Source organism: Bufo gargarizans, chromosome 1 (assembly GCF_014858855.1).
Source record: "Bufo gargarizans isolate SCDJY-AF-19 chromosome 1, ASM1485885v1, whole genome shotgun sequence".
In the NCBI taxonomy this organism is placed as follows: Eukaryota; Metazoa; Chordata; class Amphibia; order Anura; family Bufonidae; genus Bufo; species Bufo gargarizans.
Genome location: NC_058080.1, coordinates 568,395,884 through 568,418,326, shown reverse-complemented (window position 1 = coordinate 568,418,326; position 22,443 = coordinate 568,395,884). Strand labels below are relative to the sequence as shown.

At 43.0% G+C, this 22,443-nt stretch overlaps 1 protein-coding gene across 1 annotated transcript in view; it reads left to right on the top strand.

Moving 5' to 3' along the window:
- Positions 1-22,443, top strand: part of TMEM132B (transmembrane protein 132B) — a 634,840-nt gene that overhangs the window by 509,471 nt on the left and 102,926 nt on the right. Inside the window, exon 5 of the mRNA XM_044275647.1 lies at positions 6,776-6,919. Within this exon, the coding sequence (XP_044131582.1) occupies positions 6,776-6,919 (144 nt within the window). The remainder of the gene's footprint in view (positions 1-6,775; positions 6,920-22,443) is intronic.

Below are 22,443 nucleotides of genomic sequence, written 5' to 3'. Positions count from 1 at the left end.
TATTTAACTGGTGAAAAGTAGAACTGTCTTAGTTGCCCATAGCATCCAATCAGATTCCACCTTTCATTTTTCACAGCTCCTTTGGAAAATGAAATGTGGAATCTGATTGGTTGTTATGGGCAACTAAGACTGTTTGCCTTTACAACAGTTTGATAAATCCCCCCTATTATTCATGGAGACACAGGACATTGCATTATATATACCATGCAAGTTCTACCCCTTGGTGTGTACCAACTGAGGTGTTCCATGTTGTAATGCCACTACTGCATGCTACATTTCACCCTTTACAAAACATCGTACTGTACAATGTACTACAACCTACAACTGTTGTTGGATGCATATAATAGAAAAGACACCATAGCAGAATTCAATTAAAGCAAAGATCACGCCTGTGCATGCCTATATTAGGAGTAGTGCTAGTTTGCCCATAGCCATCTTCAAATTTCTTATGGCACAAAGCAGCGGCCTTACCCAGCCCCCATTGCCAGTGGGCACGAGGTTGTGACCAACCTGAACTGGGCCTCCTTCATTGGCCTTATAGCAGCTATATGGTTTGTACATCCCTAGGCCACTTAGTGCTACTTTGGACCATACTAAAACAAAACATGGTGGCCAAGAAAAAAACATGTGGCAGTTAATATTCTAATGAACACCATTTTAAAGGATATAGGTGCAAAGATAAAAAAGTGGGACCCACCAATGTAGTTTCATAAAACAAATCCTTTATTCATCCGGGGTGTGAGTGCAAGCTTCAGCAGAGATATCGGGGGCGGAATGTGTGTGACCCACGCCTAGCGGCAACGGCCATTTCTCACAGAATCACGCTTCCTCGGTTGATGCACCACTGTGTTGCAGTGAAGACGTATAGGTGCACTGGAGTCAGACAAAGTCTATCGGTATAATCATTATATTGAGCTTTCAGCTGTGCAACCTGTTTCCTACGTCTATTACTTGACCATTTTTAAGGAGCTTTGCGCCTTTTGGGTGTTTTATTTTGCAAACTCTCCCTCTCTCATTGTTATACCTCCTTCCCTGCGGTGGCTCCTTCTCTTCCTGGCCTTGGCCTCCACTTGGCTCGCAGTATGTAAATTTTTGCTTTGTTGCCACTGCTTACATTGTGTCACATGACCATTTGACATGATGCCAGGGGAGCAGGTCACCGATGCAGAAAGGGCTTGGCTTCAGCAGGGTTCAAAAGGAAATTTACATCCTGGGAGCCGAGAGGAGAAGCCAAGGCCAGAAGTCAGCACCAGGAGCCAGGTCTGCCAAAGTGGGGGTGTTTGGCAAACCCCAAAGGTGCACAACCCCTTTAAGCAGCATATTTTTTGAAGAAAAAAAAAAATCTTTGTAACTTTTTTATACTGGTTCCCAATATGTTTAGTTGCAAATCATGTTCCCTTTGCTGCAGTGATAGAATCAGATGTGCTGACTTCACAACAGTGTCAGTAGAGATTATTGTACAATGCCGCCAACTATGTAAGTGATGTTTACTCTTTTCTTCATACGTTCTGCCTTCAAACTGCACTAGAAATCATTTTTCAGCAAATGATACAGATAAGAGTGAAGTAAGCAATGTGGAAAACTCTCCAGACATTTATCAATGATATTATCTCACAGGAGCTACAAGCAGAGGAGCCATCCATAACGAGAGTTGCTTCCTCAACTTGTATACAGCGTCATTAAGAGGCCATAATCCATAGCTACCTACACTGAACGGGGCAGAGAGAGCAGCTCATTTACAGCAATTAATCATACAGCCGTCACACAGGGGTCTAAACGGAGGCTGTGCTAATGGAATCATTAGTGTACAACCACTGTAAATTCATCAGGAGAGCAGATCTGTATAATCTGATGGTCGGGACAATGTCTGCAGCGTGGATAGCTGATGAAGCGTTTTAGAATCATTCTTTGGCAATCAGTCTCTGTCTGTTTGAACGTTTAGCCCCTAGAGGCAGCGGCTTTGTGTAATGTTAGTAAATATCTGTGCAATCTACCAAGGCCTTTCTACTTGGATGAGAAGCAATTTCCTTTACCGGCTTAAGCACTTAGGTCCCTCGTCTCCTTTCTGTGTTTTGTAACTGATGATTCTTGGGTATACCGGGGAGAAAGTTATTTTTACGCCTTGCTTCAATTTTAAAACTTTTTTTATTGGGTGCATGTCACGACCATGCTCATGGTCGTGACTCCTGTAACTGCATGCAGTTGCCTGCGGTCTTGGTTTTGTTGTCAATCACAGGTGAGGGCTGAAGTATGTTGCCTCACCTGTGGTTGCCGCTGGCAAAATTTTTATGTGGCAGCTTGCTGTTTGTGTATGCAGTTGCACCTGGCAACCTGTCTTTGTAGGTGTGCCTTTTAGGTGTTTGGTGTGCACGAGGTTTGGGTGTGTGCAGTGTGACACTTCCCTTCACTGGTGGCTGCCCGTGGCAACATGTTGTATATTGTACATGTGGTGGCAGTGTCTCGGCCTTTTGGCTGACTCCCCGTACATGGTTGCCACGCATGTCGTTGCCGGTGGTAACAGCTCCAGTGTGTTTGTGTGTGTATTTCCCTTTAAGTGGTTTCACTTCCCTGGTTGGTGTTGGAAGGGTTAATTCCCTTTCCTGTGTGGGTGTGGCCACTTTGGGCTATAAAGCCTCTTTGGAGACCTGAAGCTGAGGGGTTCTTCAGCCATGCTTTGCTGGAGACATCCTCCTGGTAATTCACCATCTGCCAGTGGGGGCCACCCTATCCTCAGCCGTGACAGTGCATAAGTGGAGGTGTTCCAGTTCCTTAAAAGGGTTTTCTGAAACTTACATTTTGATGACCTATTGACCTATTCTCATGTCAGTAGGGGTCCGACTCCTAGCATTCCTTCCGATCAGCTGTTTGAAGGGGCCCACATTGCTCAGGCGAGTGCAATGACCTTGCCCTCAGTCTGTGACGGGACGTCTATCTGTCACCAGCTGAAATACTTAGCACAGCCGCTATACAATATACAGTGCTGTGCTTGGTACTGTATCACAGGAAGTAGCCAAAATGCTCCTCCAAGTGTGGTCTTTTCAAACAGGTTTTCAGGGATGATGGAAATCCTACTCCCACCAATCAGATATTGATGAGCTATCCTAAGAATAGGTCATCAATATGTAAATCCCTATTAAATATCCCTCATTTGGCTTTTGAGGGTAAAATTGCACCCTCTACTGAACATACAAACTCACACAGTGACAAGACAGCAGCCCATGGCACCAAATCAGTGTGCAACTTCCACTTGCCATATCATTGACTTACATTTTTTTTATCATTTCAAGGGTGAGTTCAAACTAGCGTTAGGGATTCTGTTATGGCTTTCCGTTATAATATGGTTATAACAGAAAATAACGGAATCCATAGGACGGAAGGACAGATCCGTTCTTCTGCCCATAGACTTGTATTATGAGGGAATGCAGAACGGAAGCGTTTAAAAGGCATTCCGTTTGATTTCCGTCCTAATAGAAATCTATGGGAATATAAACAGATCCGTCTGGTTCCCTTTATGTAAGACGGAAAACAAAGTCCTGTCGTCAGGACTTTGTTTTTGTCTTGCATAACGGGACCCAGACAGATCCGTTTTGATTCCCATAGACTTCTATTGGGACGGAAATCAAACGGAATGCTTTTTAAAGGCTTCCGTTCTGCATTCCCTCATAATACAAGTCTATGGGCAGAAGAACAGATCCGTCCTTTCGTCTTATAGATTCCGTTATTTTCCGTTAGAACCATGTTATAATGGAAAGCCATAATGGAATCCCTAACGCTAGTGTCAACCCACCCTAACTTTTGTCTCCTGGAGGACATTTGGCTTTTCAGTTTCAAGCTGTTCCTCATCATGTGTTCTTATTTTAGGGATTTTTCTCCAATATAGCTTGCTTTTTATATGTCTCCATCTTAACAATAAATTACATTTGATAAAAAAATTTCAATAGACTTGCATGTGTATTATTTTTGTAATTATTATATATTACAGTAATAATAGTCACAGTATACGGGTAAAAGTGAAAGTAAATGAAGATACAGAAAGTAACACAGCTTAAAGAGGACTTGTCCCCTCTCCTGACGTGTCTGTATTAGAAATGTCTTGCATTCCCTATGTAGTAACGATTCTGTTACCAGTTGGGAGGGGTTCCTGAACACTTTGATAGTGACAGCACTGATTGGATAGTGTCAGACTGTGCAGGGACACACCCCCAACTGGAAATACCCAGGTGGTCCGTAATTGCAAATCGCAAGTCATAAGAATAGATGTTCCAGAATTGTAGAAGTAGTTACTAAATCAGACATGTCAGGAGAGGTGACCTCTTTATCCTCAACCTCAGTGGGAACCACATTCAGATTAGATTGTGCATACATTTGTGTTAAAGGTGTCTTTTGGGAGCCCCCATCGCCACCGGTGGCAAGAATAGCACAGCATGCAACACTATTCTAGTCGACAAAAAAGGAAATCTCAACAGAAACACAGCAAAGGGTCGGTGGGATCTATAAGGCACTATCTAAATCCATTACAATGATTACCCTGTAAAGTTTGACACAGCCTCTCACTGCAGTAACGGTGTTCAGTCTGTCCCTTGTAAACTCACCTTTATATGCCTTTAGTTTCTTGGACAGGAAGTCTACCAATCCCCCTGAGGAGCAATTGCAGAAAATAGGAGTGGAGTGACCCTGATGAGATGACGTGTCACTTCCTCAGGCGGTTGCTCCCTGGAGATCAGTGCCGTGAAAAGGCGGTGTAAGAAATCAGGCCAGAAGTAGAAGAATAAGTCTCTCTTTATTAATTGTAAAATAGAAGTGGTGGTACATCTAGCAGTAGTTGTATACAGGGCAATTTATCTTCCCAGATGCTGAGGTATTATAGCTGGCCAAGTGACAGATGATCTAGTTTTCTATCTTGCTGATGTTTCTCTCCTGAACTTCTGGCTAGCAGCTGTATTGGCTGTAGGTGTCTACTGTGTAATGCATGCTTTTTTGAGTTGGCCTGACCTGGATGGATTCTAAGGTGATGGTTGTCTGAACCGTAGTTCCTCACCTGCAGTAAAGGCTGGATAGCTATGGTTGTTGGTTACTCTGCCAACTGTAACACCGTAGCTTTGCAGGATATCTGTAGTTTTGTCTTTAAAGGATCTCTTGAGTCGAGGTCTCACAGATGAGTTATGTAGTTTTCTGGTCCCTTGGAGTAGGAGCAATAAGACATGCTTCTTCACTTCTAACATTCCCCTTCCCTGGCAGGAAATAGGACAAGCCCAAAGGAGGGGGAGGAATGGGGTGTTTAGTATACCATACCTCACCTGCTGGTGTGCAGTGCAAACATTAACTAACATTGCAAACCAAACATTTGTAGGTACCACCTGGGACTGGGGTACTGCAGACGCACTCTAGCTGTGAGATACAGGTGTCTATGTTAGGTCTAATGGGACTGATTTTCTTTTATCACTGATTAGGGGAAAGCCACCCCCATCATTTCCAAGATCTATCTTACAGTATATCACAGTAAGACCTCTTTTACACAAATGGTACGGATAGGGTCAGGATGCATTCAGGGTGCATTTAGTGAAACTCGCACCATTTTGCAAGCAAGTTCAATCAGTCTTGTCTGCGATTGCGTTTAGTTGTTCAGTTTTTTCCACGTGGGTGAAATCCGTTTTGATGCGTTTTTCATGCGTGTGAAAAAAACTGAAGGTTTACAAACAACATCTCCAAGCAACCATCAGTGAAAACGCATTGCACCCGGACTGCATCCAGCTTACATCTGGATTAGGCCTCATGCACACGGCCGTTTTTGTGGTCTGTCCGATCTATGGACAAGAATAGGCGTTTCTACAATGGGCCGCCCGTTCCGTTCCGCAAATTGCGCAAGGCACACGGGCGGCTTCAGTTTTTTTTGCGGACTGCAAAAAACGGCACGGTCGTGTGCATGTAGCCTTACAATGTGCTTTTCACTGAAGCCCTATTCACTTCTATGGCGCCAGGGCTGTGTGAAAAACGCAGAATATAGAACATTCTGCATGAAAAAAAAAAAGGCTCATGTACACAGACCCATTGAGATGAATGGGTCAGAATTCTGTGCGGGTGCTATGCGTTTACTTCACGCATCACACCCATGTGGAAAACTCTCTCGTGTGAAAGGGGCCTAAGAGAATCCTCTCTCACTGTGCAAACACATGATGGAATGTCCTCTAGGTGTAACTGCAATGCCCAGATTTCCCCTAAAGCTATGATGGCTAACCTCCGGCACTCCAGCTGTGGTAAAACTACGACTCCCAAGATGAACACTTGCTTGGCTGTTCTCAGAGCTCCATATAAATTAATGGAGCATGCTGGGAGTTGTAGTTTCACTACAGCTGGAGTGCCGGAGGTTATCCTTCATGTCCTAGAGGTTCATTTGAATATATTAAAACATCATTGCGGGCATACATGAACACAGGACCAACGCACATGCCTTCCGCTGCCAAACGCACAGGTAACAAGTTTCATAGATGCATATCTACTGACAGATACCCTTGTATTTTCTGAAGTATTTACTCAAATTACTAATATGATCTTACCTAACATGAACACGGAGAGATCATACTACCTACCTGCAAATATAAGTCATACTACTATGCCAATATTTGTCTTGTAGAATGCATGCAAAACTAAATTGAGAGTTATAATTCTTACATCACTCATGCAAAATTCTACAATTTCTATGGCAAATAAAAGTGTGAGAGGATCTTATCCTTGTCTTTTATTCTCATGATATTATCTTATTTGTCTTCATACACAGGACACTGAACTTTTAAACACCGCTATCCTGACAGGAAGGACGATGTCCATCCCTGTGAAGGTGCTGGCTGTTCAAGAGGATGGTTCTGTGATAGATGTGTCTGAGTTCACTGAGTGCAAGTCGGCAGACGAAGATGTCATCAAGGTGAGATCTGTTTGTTATGTTAGAAATGTCTAGTATAGGTCGCTTTACGCATGTAAGCCATTGGTCACAAATTGTATTTAGTGTACACTGTAAAATATTTTGATATTTTTTGAATTTTGCTTGGAATGTACATTTATAGCACTTGATTAACACTATATAAAACACAGTACTCTATATTAAAATACATTGTCATGTGTTTTTCAAGCATACACTATGTCTAATGTCTATATACTGTAATGTATTTTGAGACAATGGATGAGCTGAGGTAAAAGTCGCACCTGGACATTTGTGCTTGACGCTCGTAAGAGCACCATTTTTGTAAGAAAATACTGTTAGGTGGAAGGCCTTGTTTTTAGATTTTGGATGGTGTAAAATATATATATATATATATATATATATATATATATATATATACACACACACACATTGCCTGTCCCCAAAAAAATTGCCACAAAAAAAAAAAGCCTTTAGCTTTGATTACGGCACGCATTCGCTCTGGCATTGTTTCGATAAGCTTCTGCAATGTCACAAGATTTATTTCCATCCAGTGTTGCATTAATTTTTCACCAAGATCTTGCATTGATGATGGTAGAGTCTGACTGCTGCGCAAAGCCTTCTCCAGCACATCCCAAAGATTCTCCATGGGGTTAAGGTCTGGACTCTGCGGTGGCCAATCCATGTGTGAAAATGATGTCTCATGCTCCCTGAACCACTCTTTCACTATTTGAGCCTGATTAATCCTATTTTGTCATCTTGGAATATGCCCGTGCCATCAGGGAAGAAAAAATCCATTGATGGAATAACCTGGTAATTCAGTATGTTCAGGTAGTCAGCTGACCTCATTCTTGGAGCACATACTGTTGCTGAACCTAGACCTGACCAACTGCAGCAACCCCAGATCATAGCACTGCACCCACAGGCTTGTACAGTAGGCACTAGGCATGATGGGTGCATCACTTCATCTGCCTCTCTTCTTACCCTGATGCGCCCATCACTCTGGAACAGGGTAAATCTGGACTCATCAGACCACATGACCTTCTTCCATTGCTCCAGAGTCCAATCTTTATGCTCCCTAGCAAATTAAAGCCTTTTTTTTCTGGTTTGCCTCACTGATTAGTGGTTTTCTTACGGCTACACAGCTGTTCAGTCCAAATCCCTTGAGTTCCCTTCGCATTGTGCGTGTGGAAATGCTTTTACTTTCACTATTAAACATAGCCCTGAGTTCTACTGTTGTTTTTCTTCTATTTGATTTCACCAAACGTTTAAGTGATCGCCGATCACGATCATTCAGGATTTTTTCCCTGACACATTTCTTCCTCGAACACGATGGGTCCCCACTATCCTTCCAGTTTTTAATAATGTGTTGGACAGTTCTTAACCCAATTTTAGTAGTTTCTGCAATCTTCTTAGATGTTTTCTCTGCTTCATGCATGCCAATGATTTGACCCTTCTCAAACAGACTAACATCTTTTCCACAACCATGAGATGTGTCTTTCGACATGGTTGTGTAAGAAATGAGAAGCAACTCATTGCACCAGTTGGGGTTAAATAACTTATTGCCAGCTGAAAGATAATTGCCCATGCAGTAATTATACAATAGGAGGCTCATAACTATTTGCTTAGTTAAATCCAGGGCAACTTTTTTTTGGGACAGGCAGTGTATATAGGGATTTTATTCTACTGTGCAGAAGAACCCTGTTGTATCTGTGAGGTTACCTATTTATAACATTGCTATAACATTGTTTTCCAATATTCCTGGAAAATAATTTATTGGGGATGCATACTATATTTTTATAGTCAGAAAACAATGAGAGAGAAAGCTTCCCAAACTATCCTACCACTGTGTAAAACATTTCAAGAGAGAGATTCCAAAACTATCCTTCAACAGTGTCAACAATATCATAGATGGCCTTGTACATTATATTGAAATAAAAAAGACAAAATAATTGAGTAGATATATCAAACTGGTGTAAAGGCAAACAGGCTTTCTTGCCCATAGCAACAAATCAGATTCCACCTTTAATTTTTGAAAGGAGCTCTGAAAACCAGTGTTGATAAATCCCCCCCCCCCCCCGAGTCTTTAAAGAGTAACTATTGCTTTTCTTCCTATAAATTAAAAGTGAAGATTATTTAAAATGTCCATCAGCAACCTGTCCCAGAATGTGAGAAGGACTGGTGGCCTCCACTTTCCACTTATAGAGCTCCCAGGGGATAAGGGGACAGGGCCTCACTAGACTAAGGCGCTTGCATATACTAAAATACATATTGGTGAGTTCTCTTGTCAGGCTGCTTAGCCATAAGGGCATATGATAGACAGTATGACATGATTACCATATAGAGTATTGCAGTTTGTAGCGAGGCTCCAACACCTCAGCCGCCTGGGCAGCTCTATAATTGCAGGCAACCAATCCTGCTCATATTCTAGGACAGGTTGCTGGCTACCATTTTAAAGAATTCCAAGAGAACCCCTTAAGGAACACAGCCTTTTTCTCAACTTATCAGACACTTCTTCCCATCCCCTCTCCCTTCTGCATTGATCCCTCTCAATTCCCTGATAAAATCCAGAATTCCATGCACTGAGAGGTCAGGTTATAGCTTCTGCCCAAAATGGTCTATAGAGAGGTGCATCAAGAAGTAGGAGGAACAAGAGCACGCGCGAGAGAAAGAAAAACAGACAGACTGCTGCTGGCTGATATATGTTTTACTGTCTCAGCCCAGTGCTAGATTCACACCAGCACTGGTCAGTACTGCAGCATAATGTCCTCCAACTGCTGCAGCTTATGAGGGTGTGCTCCAGAGAGATGAGGGATAGCAGCTAGCCTCTGCCCATTCTCAAGCTGAGCTTAGAGAAAACTGAAAATTGAAGATGTTCCCTGCAGAATGGAAACTGCTAAATAATGCAGGTTACAAGCCAAATAATGGCCAGATATAGCATTATCCCTGTGCATATACCTCATCACTTGATCTTAAAACTCACCTGCAATAACAGGCACACAAAATGCCTCCTGAACCCAAATGTATACTGTCTATTTTGATGCTTTAGTGTGAATCTGGCGGCAGTCCATCCCGTGGCATTTATTGATTCTTCCTACAATCTTCCAACATCCACTCGTCATCTTTTTCTTCTCTAAAGACTGTAATATTCTGCTCTTTTCTGTTGATTTATTCTGGAAAGAAAGCCTGTAAATCAGGTTGGTCTAAAAGGCACATCAAGGCTCTGCTCATCTTTATTTGCTATGTATTGTTCCTAGATGTTAGATGAGAGCCTCGATATATTTTTACGACAATCTGTCATTATACATCTATATAAATATAAGACTGGCTTGTATGAACATATTTTATTTGATTTGAGTTGCAGTTCATCTTCACATATTTTTATACCTTATGTAACTCAGTAGGAAGTCTAAAATCTGAAATTTCAAGTACAAAATATGTACAGCAATGCTTTCACATAACAGAAAATAGTTACTTGTAATCACTCCCATCATAAATCCTAAAAACAATTGATTTATTTCTCATTTAGGACTGCTTTATGGTGCCATCCATATAATGTATTGTTTTTTTCTCTTCATTGTGCTATTGCAGTGACCCCGAGGGATAGACAAGGATGGGAGGAGAGGCAGTGGCTGTGATGGTGGTATTAACACTCACAGACCACAGTGACGGTCCTCACCCCAGCTTTTCCTGGGCCAGGCACAGTGAATTGAGGGCAAACCTTTTCTTCCCTCAGGGCACTCACTGACTTCCTAGGGGCTTCTGTCTGATCATAGTTGGGGGTGCTATTGATGGTGGATGTTTGGCCTGGTGCAAGGCAGGAGACAAGTAGCTCCGCATCCCAGGACGCACTGAGAAACGCTGCTTGTAGAGCTTTTGTGTGCGTCATTAGAACGCAACGAAACAGAATGGAATGCATTCTGGTGCACTCCGTTAAGCTCTGTCCAGTTTTGTGCCCATTGACAATGAATGGGTTCCAGGGGCGGATTAAGTGCATGATAGGCCTGGGGCTGTCTACCCAACTTGAGCACCTCCCTACATTTTAGTTTAAAAAAATCCTGTATGAAGAGGCTGCGGTGCTTCGTGAGCACCACAGTCTCTTCCTAGGCCATATGACATCACATTCATCGTTCACATGGTCTGGGTGCAGCTCTGCCCCAGCTGAGTGATTGGGTCTGAGCTGCAAGCACAGTACTATCAAATGAATAGCGCTGTGCTTGGTAAGGAGCAAATAGGCTGCGGTGCTCACTAGAACAACGTGGTCTCCTCAAACAGCTAATTGGCGGGGGTGCCAAAAATCATACCCCCACCATCTCAAAACTCTGAGCACAGATGTCATAGATGTTACCTGGAGTCCCATGTAACACCCCACATAACACAGTGCATTATTGTGTTATGTGGGGTGCTACATAGGACCGCAGGGAACATCTACTACGTTATCTGTACACAGAAAGTTATCACTGTTTGCCAAATTTAAAATACATATGATTATAATAAAGACATTGAGGAGAATGCAGCACCACATACCTCTTACATTCAGGGACATCTCCTGTCATGTAGACCTTCTCTTTCCTCTTCTCCTGCGTCTGACCCAGACCACCATGACAAATTGTTTCAGCCACATCTCGTCTCTACAGAGTTTGTTACACAGACACATTAGATTTCTAAATTTTTCCATCAACCTCCCCATCCTGGTGTCCCAACACTGTCATCCTGCTGCCACTCCCAATACTGTGCCCACTGTGCTCCCCAATGTCCCAGGTCCTATACTGCTGAAAAAATTGTGACCCCAGTAGACATAATGGAGTCATTTAGCAAACTGGTGTAAAGTAAAACTGGCTAAGTTACCCATAGCAGCCAATCAGATTCCACCTTTCATTTTCCAAAGGAGCTGTCAAAAATGAAAGATGAGATCTATTTTTACACCCGTTTTATAAACTATCCCAAAGATCCCTATAGTGTCTACAACAATTGTAATGTCCCCTAGAGTGCCCCCAGTAATAATAACATCCTATATTGTGCTCCAGGTAATAATGCCTGAATAGTGTCCCCAAAAATAATGTCCCCTAATATGCCCCTACAGTGCCTCCTCAATAGCAACATCCCCCACACCACATAGTAATATCCCCCACACTGCCCCATATAGTAATTTCTCTCACACTGTCTCCATGTAGTAATATCCCTCACACTGCCCCCACATAGTAATTTCCCTCACACTGCCCCATATAGTAATTTCCACCACACTGCCCCATATAGCAATTTACCCCACACCTCCCCCATGTAGTAGTTTGCCCCACAAAGTAATTTGCCGCCACATTGCCCATGAAGTAATTTGCCCCCATTAAGTATTTTGCCCCCACACTGCCATTAAGTAATTCCCCCCCACACTTCCCCCATTGAATAATTTGCCCCCATGTAATAAGTTGGCCTCACTGTCCCTGCAGTAATATGACCTCCTCTGCCCCCAAAGTTGGCACACACAAAAAACAAAACAAAACTAAAGGCTAATACTTACCTGTGTCCGTGATGGTGAGGCAGGTGCGTGTACATTAAAGCCCTGCGCCCCGACACAGGCGCGCGATGACTTCATCACATGTGATGACATCATCACGCACGCCTGCGCTGGGCTTTTACTACCACATAGACTTTAGGCCTAGTAGGTGATAGGCAGCGAAGCAGGGATCTATGTGCTCCCATGCCCCGCCACAGTATGTGTATGTTTGGGTCGGCATTGGGCCCCCAGCGATGCCGGGCCCGGGGCTGCCAACCAGAATAAAATGGCCATCAACCTGCCTGTCCTCTCTGTTTTTCATATCTCCTCATGAACTCCATTCCTACAGAGGTTCAGCTAAAGTTCTTATCTGTATTCAGGATCATAATCCTTTACAGGCAGAGCAGAGAGGAGGATGAGGCAGATCTTTAGCTTAGTGTTGCAAAGTAACTTGTCCTGCTGTGTGATTGGGACACGTTTTGTGTGTAATAATAGGAGGGCAGCCATTTATTTAATTTTTTTCAAACATTTTCTTTCACCATATAAAACCAGACAGACTGACTGGGGGGCTGATCATGCTGATTAAAACAATACCTTCCCCTTCCCTTGATTGACAGGGCTAGACATCAGCATGCTGACTGCAGAACTGTCTCCTAGCATGTACATATCATGTACACTATGTACTATAGCTTCACCACACAGAGATGTGCTCAGACAATATACATATTTCCACTTTATTCATAAGCACTATATATGATTATAAAGACACCAGTGATATGTGTTATCTTACAAGCATAGAAAAATCACACATCTCTACGTGGTAATGCCATAACTTGGTAGTAAGTGGAAGTCCCAGAAGAGACTTACATAAACTTTTTTTCTATTATGTTTTTCTCTCTCATTTAACCCATAATAAAAGGCTATACTATAATAAATATATATAATCATATAATAACAATAAAAGGGCTTACCATATTGAGAATAGTGTTTTTTTTGTTTTTGCTTAGAAACCTAAAACCTTTTTACGGGTTTATTCACAGACACAATAAATGATTATAAAGAAACCAGTAATATTTATTAACTTTCTAAAAACATTATCTTTAATACGATAAGGATATAGACGTATTATGGGTGAAATGTGGAAAATAAATTCTAAAAGAAAAAAACGTTGCATTTTCTCCCAAGATTCAAACCTGGGAGCTTTACATGCAAAACCAAGCACTTAGCAGCAAGCTATAGCATTACCACATAGCAATGCATAGTTTTTCTGTAAGATAACACATATTACTGGTGTCTTTATAATAATATATTATGCTTCTGAATAAAGCAGTAATATGTATAATAGCTTTTCGATCTCAGTGTGGTGAAGCTATAGTACATAGTGTATATTAGTGATGAGCGGCATAGACAATATTCGTTTCCACGATATTTCACAATTTTTTTGCATAATAGTCGCAACAAATTAGCGAATTCTAGAATTCGTGATCTCCAGTCATTACATGCAACTTCACATTTTATCAGGTCTTAGTAGATATTACTGATTGGTGCACTAAGTATTGTTGTGACATCACAGCATTATGTCTGTAGCATGTATGTATGAACAGCAGAGAAACAGTAATTCCTATTACACTACCTAACACCCTGCACTGGAACCTATCAACTACACTATATCACTATCTAACCTACACTGACTATCTCCCACTGACTATCTGTATTAGATATATGTGCTAACTAACTATCTTATGTAATTGGATAAGGTATAGGATCCAGATGAAAGCACAGAGCACAGCAATGTCACTGCTCTCTCTCTCAGAACTGCAAAAAAACAGCAGAAAATGGCTGCTGGGGAGTTTCCTATATAGTAAAGGTTAGGCAACGTTCTTATTGGTTGCTAAGAATGTTGCTAAGCTCTGACAAAGATATTGCAGCCTTCTCATTGGCCCACAAGCAAGAAGGGAGGCTACTGATGAAAAAAAATCTTGAATATTTGCGATTACGAATATATAGCACTAAATTCTACATCTTCGCGAATTCTCGAATTGCTGATATTCGCGATAAAAATTCACAATTAGAATATTTGTGATCAGGGGAGGGAGGAGGGTGAAGTGCACAGGGGGTGTTACAAAGCAGTACTGAAAGGATTCAGCCATTCCTCTTGGTGCTCCAACTTGCTAATTTGCATATGAATAAAAACACAGATATCTCTGCAGCTGTTATCATACAGACAAAAGAAAGGTATAGTTTTAATCAGCATGATGAGCCCTGCTAGGCAGTATGTTTGGTTTAATAGGGTTCTTTAGCAGGTTTTCAGTGTCAGGAGTGGTGTTCCCTGGATGAGACTTCTTAGTAGGAGCACACATGTACAGTCGTGGCTAAAAGTTTTGAGAATGACACAAATATTTGTTTTCACAAAGTTTGCTGCTAAACTGCTTTTAGATCTTTGTTTCAGTTGTTTCTGTGATGTAGTGAAATATAATTACACGCACTTCATACGTTTCAAAGGCTTTTATCGACAATTACATGACATTTATGCAAAGAGTCAGTATTTGCAATGTTGGCCCTTCTTTTTCAGGACCTCTGCAATTCGACTGGGCATGCTCTCAATCAACTTCTGGGCCAATTCCTGACTGATAGCAACCCATTCTTTCATAATCACTTCTTGGAGTTTGTCAGAATTAGTGGGTTTTTGTTTGTCCACCCGCCTCCTGAGGATTGACCACAAGTTCTCAATGGGATTAAGATCTGGGGAGTTTCCAGGCCATGGACCCAAAATGTCAACGTTTTGGTCCCCGAGCCACTTAGTTATCACTTTTGCCTTATGGCACAGTGCTCCATCGTGCTGGAAAATGCATTGTTCTTCACCAAACTGTTGTTGGATTGTTGGAAGAAGTTGCTGTTGGAGGGTGTTTTGGTGCCATTCTTTATTCATGGCTGTGTTTTGGGGCAAAATTGTGAGTGAGCCCACTCCCTTGGATGAGAAGCAACCCCACACATGAATGGTCTCAGGATGCTTTACTGTTGGCATGACACAGGACTGATGGTAGCGCTTACCTTTTCTTCTCCGAACAAGCCTTTTTCCTGATGCCCCAAACAATCGGAAAGAGGCTTCATTGGAGAATATGACTTTGCCCCAGTCCTCAGCAGTCCATTCACCATATTTTCTGCAGAAGATCAATCTGTCCCTGATGTTTTTTTTGGAGAGAAGTGGCTTCTTTGCTGCCCTTCTTGACACCAGGCCATCCTCCAAAAGTCTTCACCTCACTGTGCGTGCAGATGCGCTCACACCTGCCTGCTGCCATTCCTGAGCAATCTCTGCACTAGTGGCACTCCGATCCCGCAGCTGAATCCTCTTTAGGAGACGATCCTGGTGCTTGCTGGACTTTCTTGGATGCCCTGAAGCCTTCTTAACAAGAATTGAACCTCTTTCCTTGAAGTTCTTGATGATCCTATAAATTGTTGATTGAGGTGCAATCTTAGTAGCCACAATATCCTTGCCTGTGAAGCCATTTTTATGCAACGCAATGATGACTGCAGGCGTTTCTTTGCAGGTCACCATGGTTAACAATGGAAGAAAAATGATTTCAAGCATCACCTTCCTTTTAACAGGTCAAGTCTGCCATTTTAATCCAATCAGCCTGTCATAAGAATCTCCAGCCTTGTGCTCGTCAACATTCTCACCTGAGTTAACAAGACGATTACTGAAATTATCTCAGCAGGTCCTTTAATGACAGCAATGAAATGCAGTGGAATTAATGGGGATTAAGTTATATTTCATGGCAAAGAAGGACTATGCAATTCATTGATCACTCTTCATAACATTCTGGAGTATATGCAAATTGCTATTATAAAAACTTATCAGAAACTTTTCCAATTTCCAATATTTATGTAATTCTCAAAACTTTTGGCCACGACTGTAGGTCTTATGTCTAGCTTCTCTGACTAGACCATCTATAGTGGGTTGGACCAGCTGGTCTCCACAGCATCAAGCAGTGTTAGTTTTGTATGGACATAAAAAAGTTATTTGTAATACACATTGAATATAGTGCTTTTAGCATTTATTTACAACATTTAACTTTTTGCTAACAATTAACCTTTAACAGTGATCCACTGTACTATCTCAAATCATATATATCTAGATTTCATACCTGTCTGATACTACAGATGCCCAACTGGTAAATAATACCAAGAGGCCTGTTCAGGTATTACATTTAACGATCGATTTAGCTGCTAATTCCCCATGGCTGCCAATCATATGTATTTATACAGTTCTCATTAACTTTAATGGGAGCTGTATAAACGTTTATGGAGTAGCCTCCCCTAGTAGCAGATGGAGGCAGACAGAAGTTTGTCACTTATTACTATGGTTGTGAATGGAATCAGGGGCTGCAACAGAGGAACAGAGTTTTTAACATAAAAAATAAAAATAAAAAATTAAACACACTTTGACACTTTACCGCCCTAGACCACCAAGGTTGTACTAATTAACCATGTTATTGCCTAGACCACCACATATAATATATATATATATATATATATATATATACAGTTGCAAGAAAAAGTATGTGAACCCTTTGGAATGATATGGATGTCTGCACAAATTGGTCATAAAATGTGATCTGATCTTCATCTAAGTCACAACAATAGACAATCACAGTCTGCTTAAACTAATAACACTCAAAGAATTAAATGTTACCATGTTTTTATTGAACACACCATGTAAACATTCACAGTGCAGGTGGAAAAAGTATGTGAACCCTTGGATTTAATAACTGGTTGAGCCTCCTTTGGCAGCAATAACGTCAACCAAACGTTTCCTGTAGTTGCAGATCAGACGTGCACAACGGTCAGGAGTAATTCTTGACCATTCCTCTTTACAGAACTGTTTCAATTCAGCAATATTCTTGGGATGTCAGCAATATTCTTGGGATTTCTGGTGTGAATCTCTTTCTTGAGGTCATGCCACAGCATCTCAATCGGGTTGAGGTCAGGACTCTGACTGGGCCACTCCAGAAGGTGTATGTTCTTCTGTTTAAGCCATTCTATTGTTGATTTACTTCTATGCTTTGGGTTCTTGTCCTGTTGCAACACCCATCTTCTGTTGAGCTTCAGCTGGTGGACAGATGGCCTTAAGTTCTCCTGCAAAATGTCTTGATAAACTTGGGAATTAATTTTTCCTTCGATGATCTCAATCCGTCCAGGCCCTGACGCAGCATAGCAGCCCCAAACCATGATGCCCCCACCACCATACTTCACAGTTGGGATGAGGTTTTGATGTTGGTGTGCTGTGCCTCTTTTTCTCCAAGCATAGTGTTGTGTTTTTTTTCCAAACAACTCAACTTTGGTTGCATCTGTCCACAGAATATTTTGCCAGTACTGCTGTGGAACATCCAGGTGCTCTTGTGCAAACTGTAAACGTGCAGCAATGTTTTTTTTGGACAGCAGTGGCTTCCTCTATGGTATCCTCCCATGAAATCCATTCTTGTTTAGTGTTTTACGTATTGTAGATTCGCTAACAGGGATGTTAGCATATGCCAGAGACTTTTGTAAGTCTTTAGCTGACACTCTAGGATTCTTCTTCACCTCATTGAGCAGTCTGCGCTGTGCTCTTGCAGTCATCTTTACAGGAAGGCCACTCCTAGGGAGAGTAGCAGCAGTGCTGAACTTTCTCCATTTATAGACAATTTGTCTTACCGTGGACTGATGAACAGCAAGGCTTTTGGAGATACTTTTATAACCCTTTCCAGCTTTATGCAAGTCAACATTTCTTAATCAAAGGTCTTCTGAGAGCTCTTTTGTGCGAGGCATCATTCACATCAGGCAATGCTTCTTGTGAAAAGCAAACCTAGGACTGGTTTGTGTTTTTTATAGGGCAGAGCAGCTGTAACAAACACCTCCAATCTCATCTCATTGATTGTACTCCAGTTGGCTGACACCTCACTCCAATTAGCTCTTGGAGATGTCATTAGTCTAGGGGTTCACATACTTTTTCCACCTGCACTGTGAATGTTTACATGGTGTGTTCAATAAAAACATGGTAACATTTAATTCTTTGCGTGTTATTAGTTTAAGCAGACTGTGATTGTCTATTGTTGTGACTTAGATGAAGATCAGATCACATTTTATGACCAATTTGTGCAGAAATCCATATCATTCCAAAGGGTTCACATACTTTTTCTTGCAACTGTATATTATAAAAAAGGATAAGCAGCACTCCAAGAAGTAAAAAAATACAAATGTTTTTTACTTCTTGGAGTGCTGCCCATCCTTTTTTGTACTCTAGCTATTGGATTGGCTTATATCCATATTGGGCCAGTTGAACCCTCTTGTTTGCATCAGGGACGGTGCTGCCACTTTTTTATATATATATAAATATATATATAGTATGGGATCGCTCTCTCTCAGGGGGTCGAAATCACAGACTTCTCCTCTGACCAAGTCCAAAATGTGCTTTATTTTGACACTTCAGCACCATCACACACATAAACATCGAAAATAAACACCTGCCCATCTGCGCTCCACCTAATACACGTGTTGTCTCTACCTCACCTATAGATCGCCGTTCACACACAGGATTAGATCCAGCTTCCTCAGCCATATATATGGTCCAGCAGCCTCCAGGCTGTGACCACACCAGCACCCTTGGGGGGCAGATGGTCCAGATGTCCTTCTGACTCTGACCGTGCGGCCCTCTTTCCATAGGCGTCGCTGGGCCCCCTAATCTTCAGGTTTACAAAGCCTCGTGGCCCCTCAGCCCTCCTGGCCGAGACCACGTAGAGCCTCTCAGGCTTCCTCAGCCTTTCTAGCAAGCCATACACAGAGAGTTGTTTTATCCCTCCTTGATTACAGCAGCAGACCTCACCTACGATCACCTCCTGCAAAAGACAATGCATTTAGTTGAAGGGTGTGGACTGGCAGATCCCACTACCAAACCTATCCCCCCGTCCACATGAAATCCAGCCCAATCCAACATCTAGACAAAAATGTCTCAGCAAACTACACTTTGCTGAAGCCGATGCAGCTTTCTGGAGTTTAGTTAACTCACCCAGCTGAGGTATCTGGGTGGGATATACACGCCTTCCAGCACTTATACTGTACATATCACCACATATAACCCCCCCCCCTTCTTCAGACCGGAGGTCTGAGCATTTTTCCACATCGCACCATGTGCTCCGGAAGATGTGGCCAGTGTCAATCTTTTCCCTTTATTATGCCACACCCAAGCCAGCAGAGCTCGGTTTGTCACAAAAATGCTTTTGAATACAGAGGAAAAAAAGCAGGCTGATTTGAGAGCTGCATTTATACAAGCCGGCAAATAACGCGAGTTTGTGAGCATTTGCGTGTTTGATTTCCAGTGTGTTTTTGTATTAAGTGTGTGACTTTAGATTACGTGACTTGAAATTCAGGGACTTTAGGAGGGGACTACAGTAAGTTAGATTTTATTTTTTCTCTTTTCTTGCGTAATCCCCACTTAGTATGTGTTCCATTATTGACAGCGCAGTCCAGTGCGCATCTTGTCTAATGTATGCAGTCCTGGAACAGCCGATTGAGGGTGCATATCTTTTCTCAAAATGTGAGCAAATTGCCCGTTTGGAGTCGCATATCGAGTATCTAAACGGGCGAATTTCAACACTGAGAAGCGTTGACAATTTGGAAAAGAGTTTGCTGCTCACTGAGCAAGCACTCTATGGGGTAGTTGTGGGGGAGAGTGGTAGCGAGGAGGCTGAGGAAAGTGAGGTAGCTAGCTGGGTAACAGAAAGCGTGGTAGAGGGAAGAGTGCCAGGGAGGCTAGCCCTGATCTGACACACCCCAACAAGTTTGCACGGTTGGCAGATGAGGGGGATGTCAGTATAGGGAGAGCATTGCTGCAGCTGAACCCTTCCTCTGCCAGTCAGGGGAATGTCAGCCCCAGTAAGCAGGGGACCAGGAGAGCAGGACAGGCTGGACAGGTGCTGGTGGTGGGAGACTCCATTATTAGGGGAACAGATAGGGCGATCTGTCACTGCAATCATCGAACGGTGTGTTATCTTCCTGGCGCTCGAGTTTGACACATCGTGGATCGGATTGATAGAAATAACTTGCAGGATAACAGGCCGAACTGGATGGACAAATGTCTTTTTTGGGCCTTATATACTATGTTACTAAATCAGTTTTGTACCCCACAACCAGTATTTTATGGGAGTCAGACCAAGAGCCGACATCTGGTCGTGAACCGCCTCTTCTGCCTTCTGAGTGGGAATTGGTTGCGACACATTCTCAATCTCACTATGTGTGGCCTCCACTGATTCCCGGTACTTCCGGTAATTAATCTGGTTCACGTAATGAACCCACCTGGACACTCCTTCATCGTCCTGGTTCACCTCGTATGTCACGTTACCTTCGTGAACACTGCACATTAGCTCACAATCCATAGAACACTGTGGAAACTGCTTATTTGCATCTAATTCGTGTGGAACACCTTTTAGAACTGCCACACTTTCCTGCACATTTATCACAGTGGGTTCCCTCATCAATCAGCATTGTCAGATCCAGGGGCGTACATAGAAATCATTGGGCCCCATAGCAAGAGTCTGAATTGGGCCCCCAGCTCCGCCCACTACCACCTTTTGCCCATCCCAGTAACTGCCCTGGCTCCTCCCCTGCCACACCCTCACCCTTTCCAGTGGCTAGGGGATAACTTCAAACAACCAGACTACCCCTTTAAAGCGGGAATATCCAACCTACAGCCCTCCAGCTATTGCAACTACAAGGCAGGGCAGGCAAGAAGATTTCGTTTTGCACCAGCTGGGGGTTCGGCATCCCTGACAAAGTGTATTTAAACTTTTAAATAAAGTTTATTAAACCCTATTGTAAATACCTTTTGTTGTAAGACATTTTCTAACAATTTTTTTCTCTATGTGAAATAGGCGCCGAATGAACCACTGATATTACACTGGTGTATGGGAGTAAGGATCTCACTGGGGTGCAGTGAGCCATGTACTGCACACATCACTGCTCCTGCCTGTCTGCTATGGTGTTCTGCCAGATTTCTATACCTTGCCAAAACGCTATACCGGAAGTGACGTGGCCGCACAGGAATCAGCTGAAGGAGGGTGTGTACGGCGCTGCGCAAGCGCACATCCACTGGATTAGCGAAAAATCATTGCAGCGCCACGGGAGAAGGACTTCATGCGCATGCACAAAACCATACACCGCGCGTGCGCACTTAGGGGTCGGTAGATTTTCTAGCGCAAAATGTTCCATCAGATCTCCCTACCCCTGAGTTACCCCAATATCCCGCACTCAGCTCAGCTATGTGGTGACCTCGATATTCTGTACTCAGTTCTGCGGTAAGGATGAACTGCTCCTTATAAGTTGTGCACGGGTGCGCACTCAGGGGTAGGGAGATCTGATGGAACATTTTGCGCTGGAAAATCTACCTACCCCTAAGTGCGCACGCACGGTGTATGGTTTCGTGCATGTGCATGAAGTCCTTCTCCCGTGGCGCTGCAATGATTTTTTGCTAATCCAGTGGATGTGCGCTTGCGCAGCCCCGTACACACCCTCCTTCAGCTGATTCCTGTGCGGCCGCGTCACTTCCGGTATAGCGTTTTGGCAAGGTATAGAAATCTGGCAGAACACCGGCATAAGATAGGCTATGTCAGGTTTTAGCAGAGTGGGCACAGGGCGCGATATGTATGCGAGCACAGGTGAGCGAGTGCAGGGCAGGAACCCGCATACATATCGCTCCTCCTGCCTGTGGCCACTGTGCTAAAGCCTGATATAGCCCATCCCCCTACATCTGAAGATTTTTGCTGCTGATACTAGTGTGCACCAGCCCTCCACCCCCACACAGTTCATGGTGAGGGGAGACTGCCCTATGGCACACTGTCCTCCATATGAGTATGAACAGCAAGCAAAGTTCTTGGAGGGAGCGACACACTGTTCTCTATATGATAAGCCTTTTATACAGAACAGAGTGACCAACCCCTCCCCCCCTACCCCCGCTCAGGAACTCTGCTTGCTTCTGCCCCAGCAGAGCCACCTCTTCCCCACACTAACC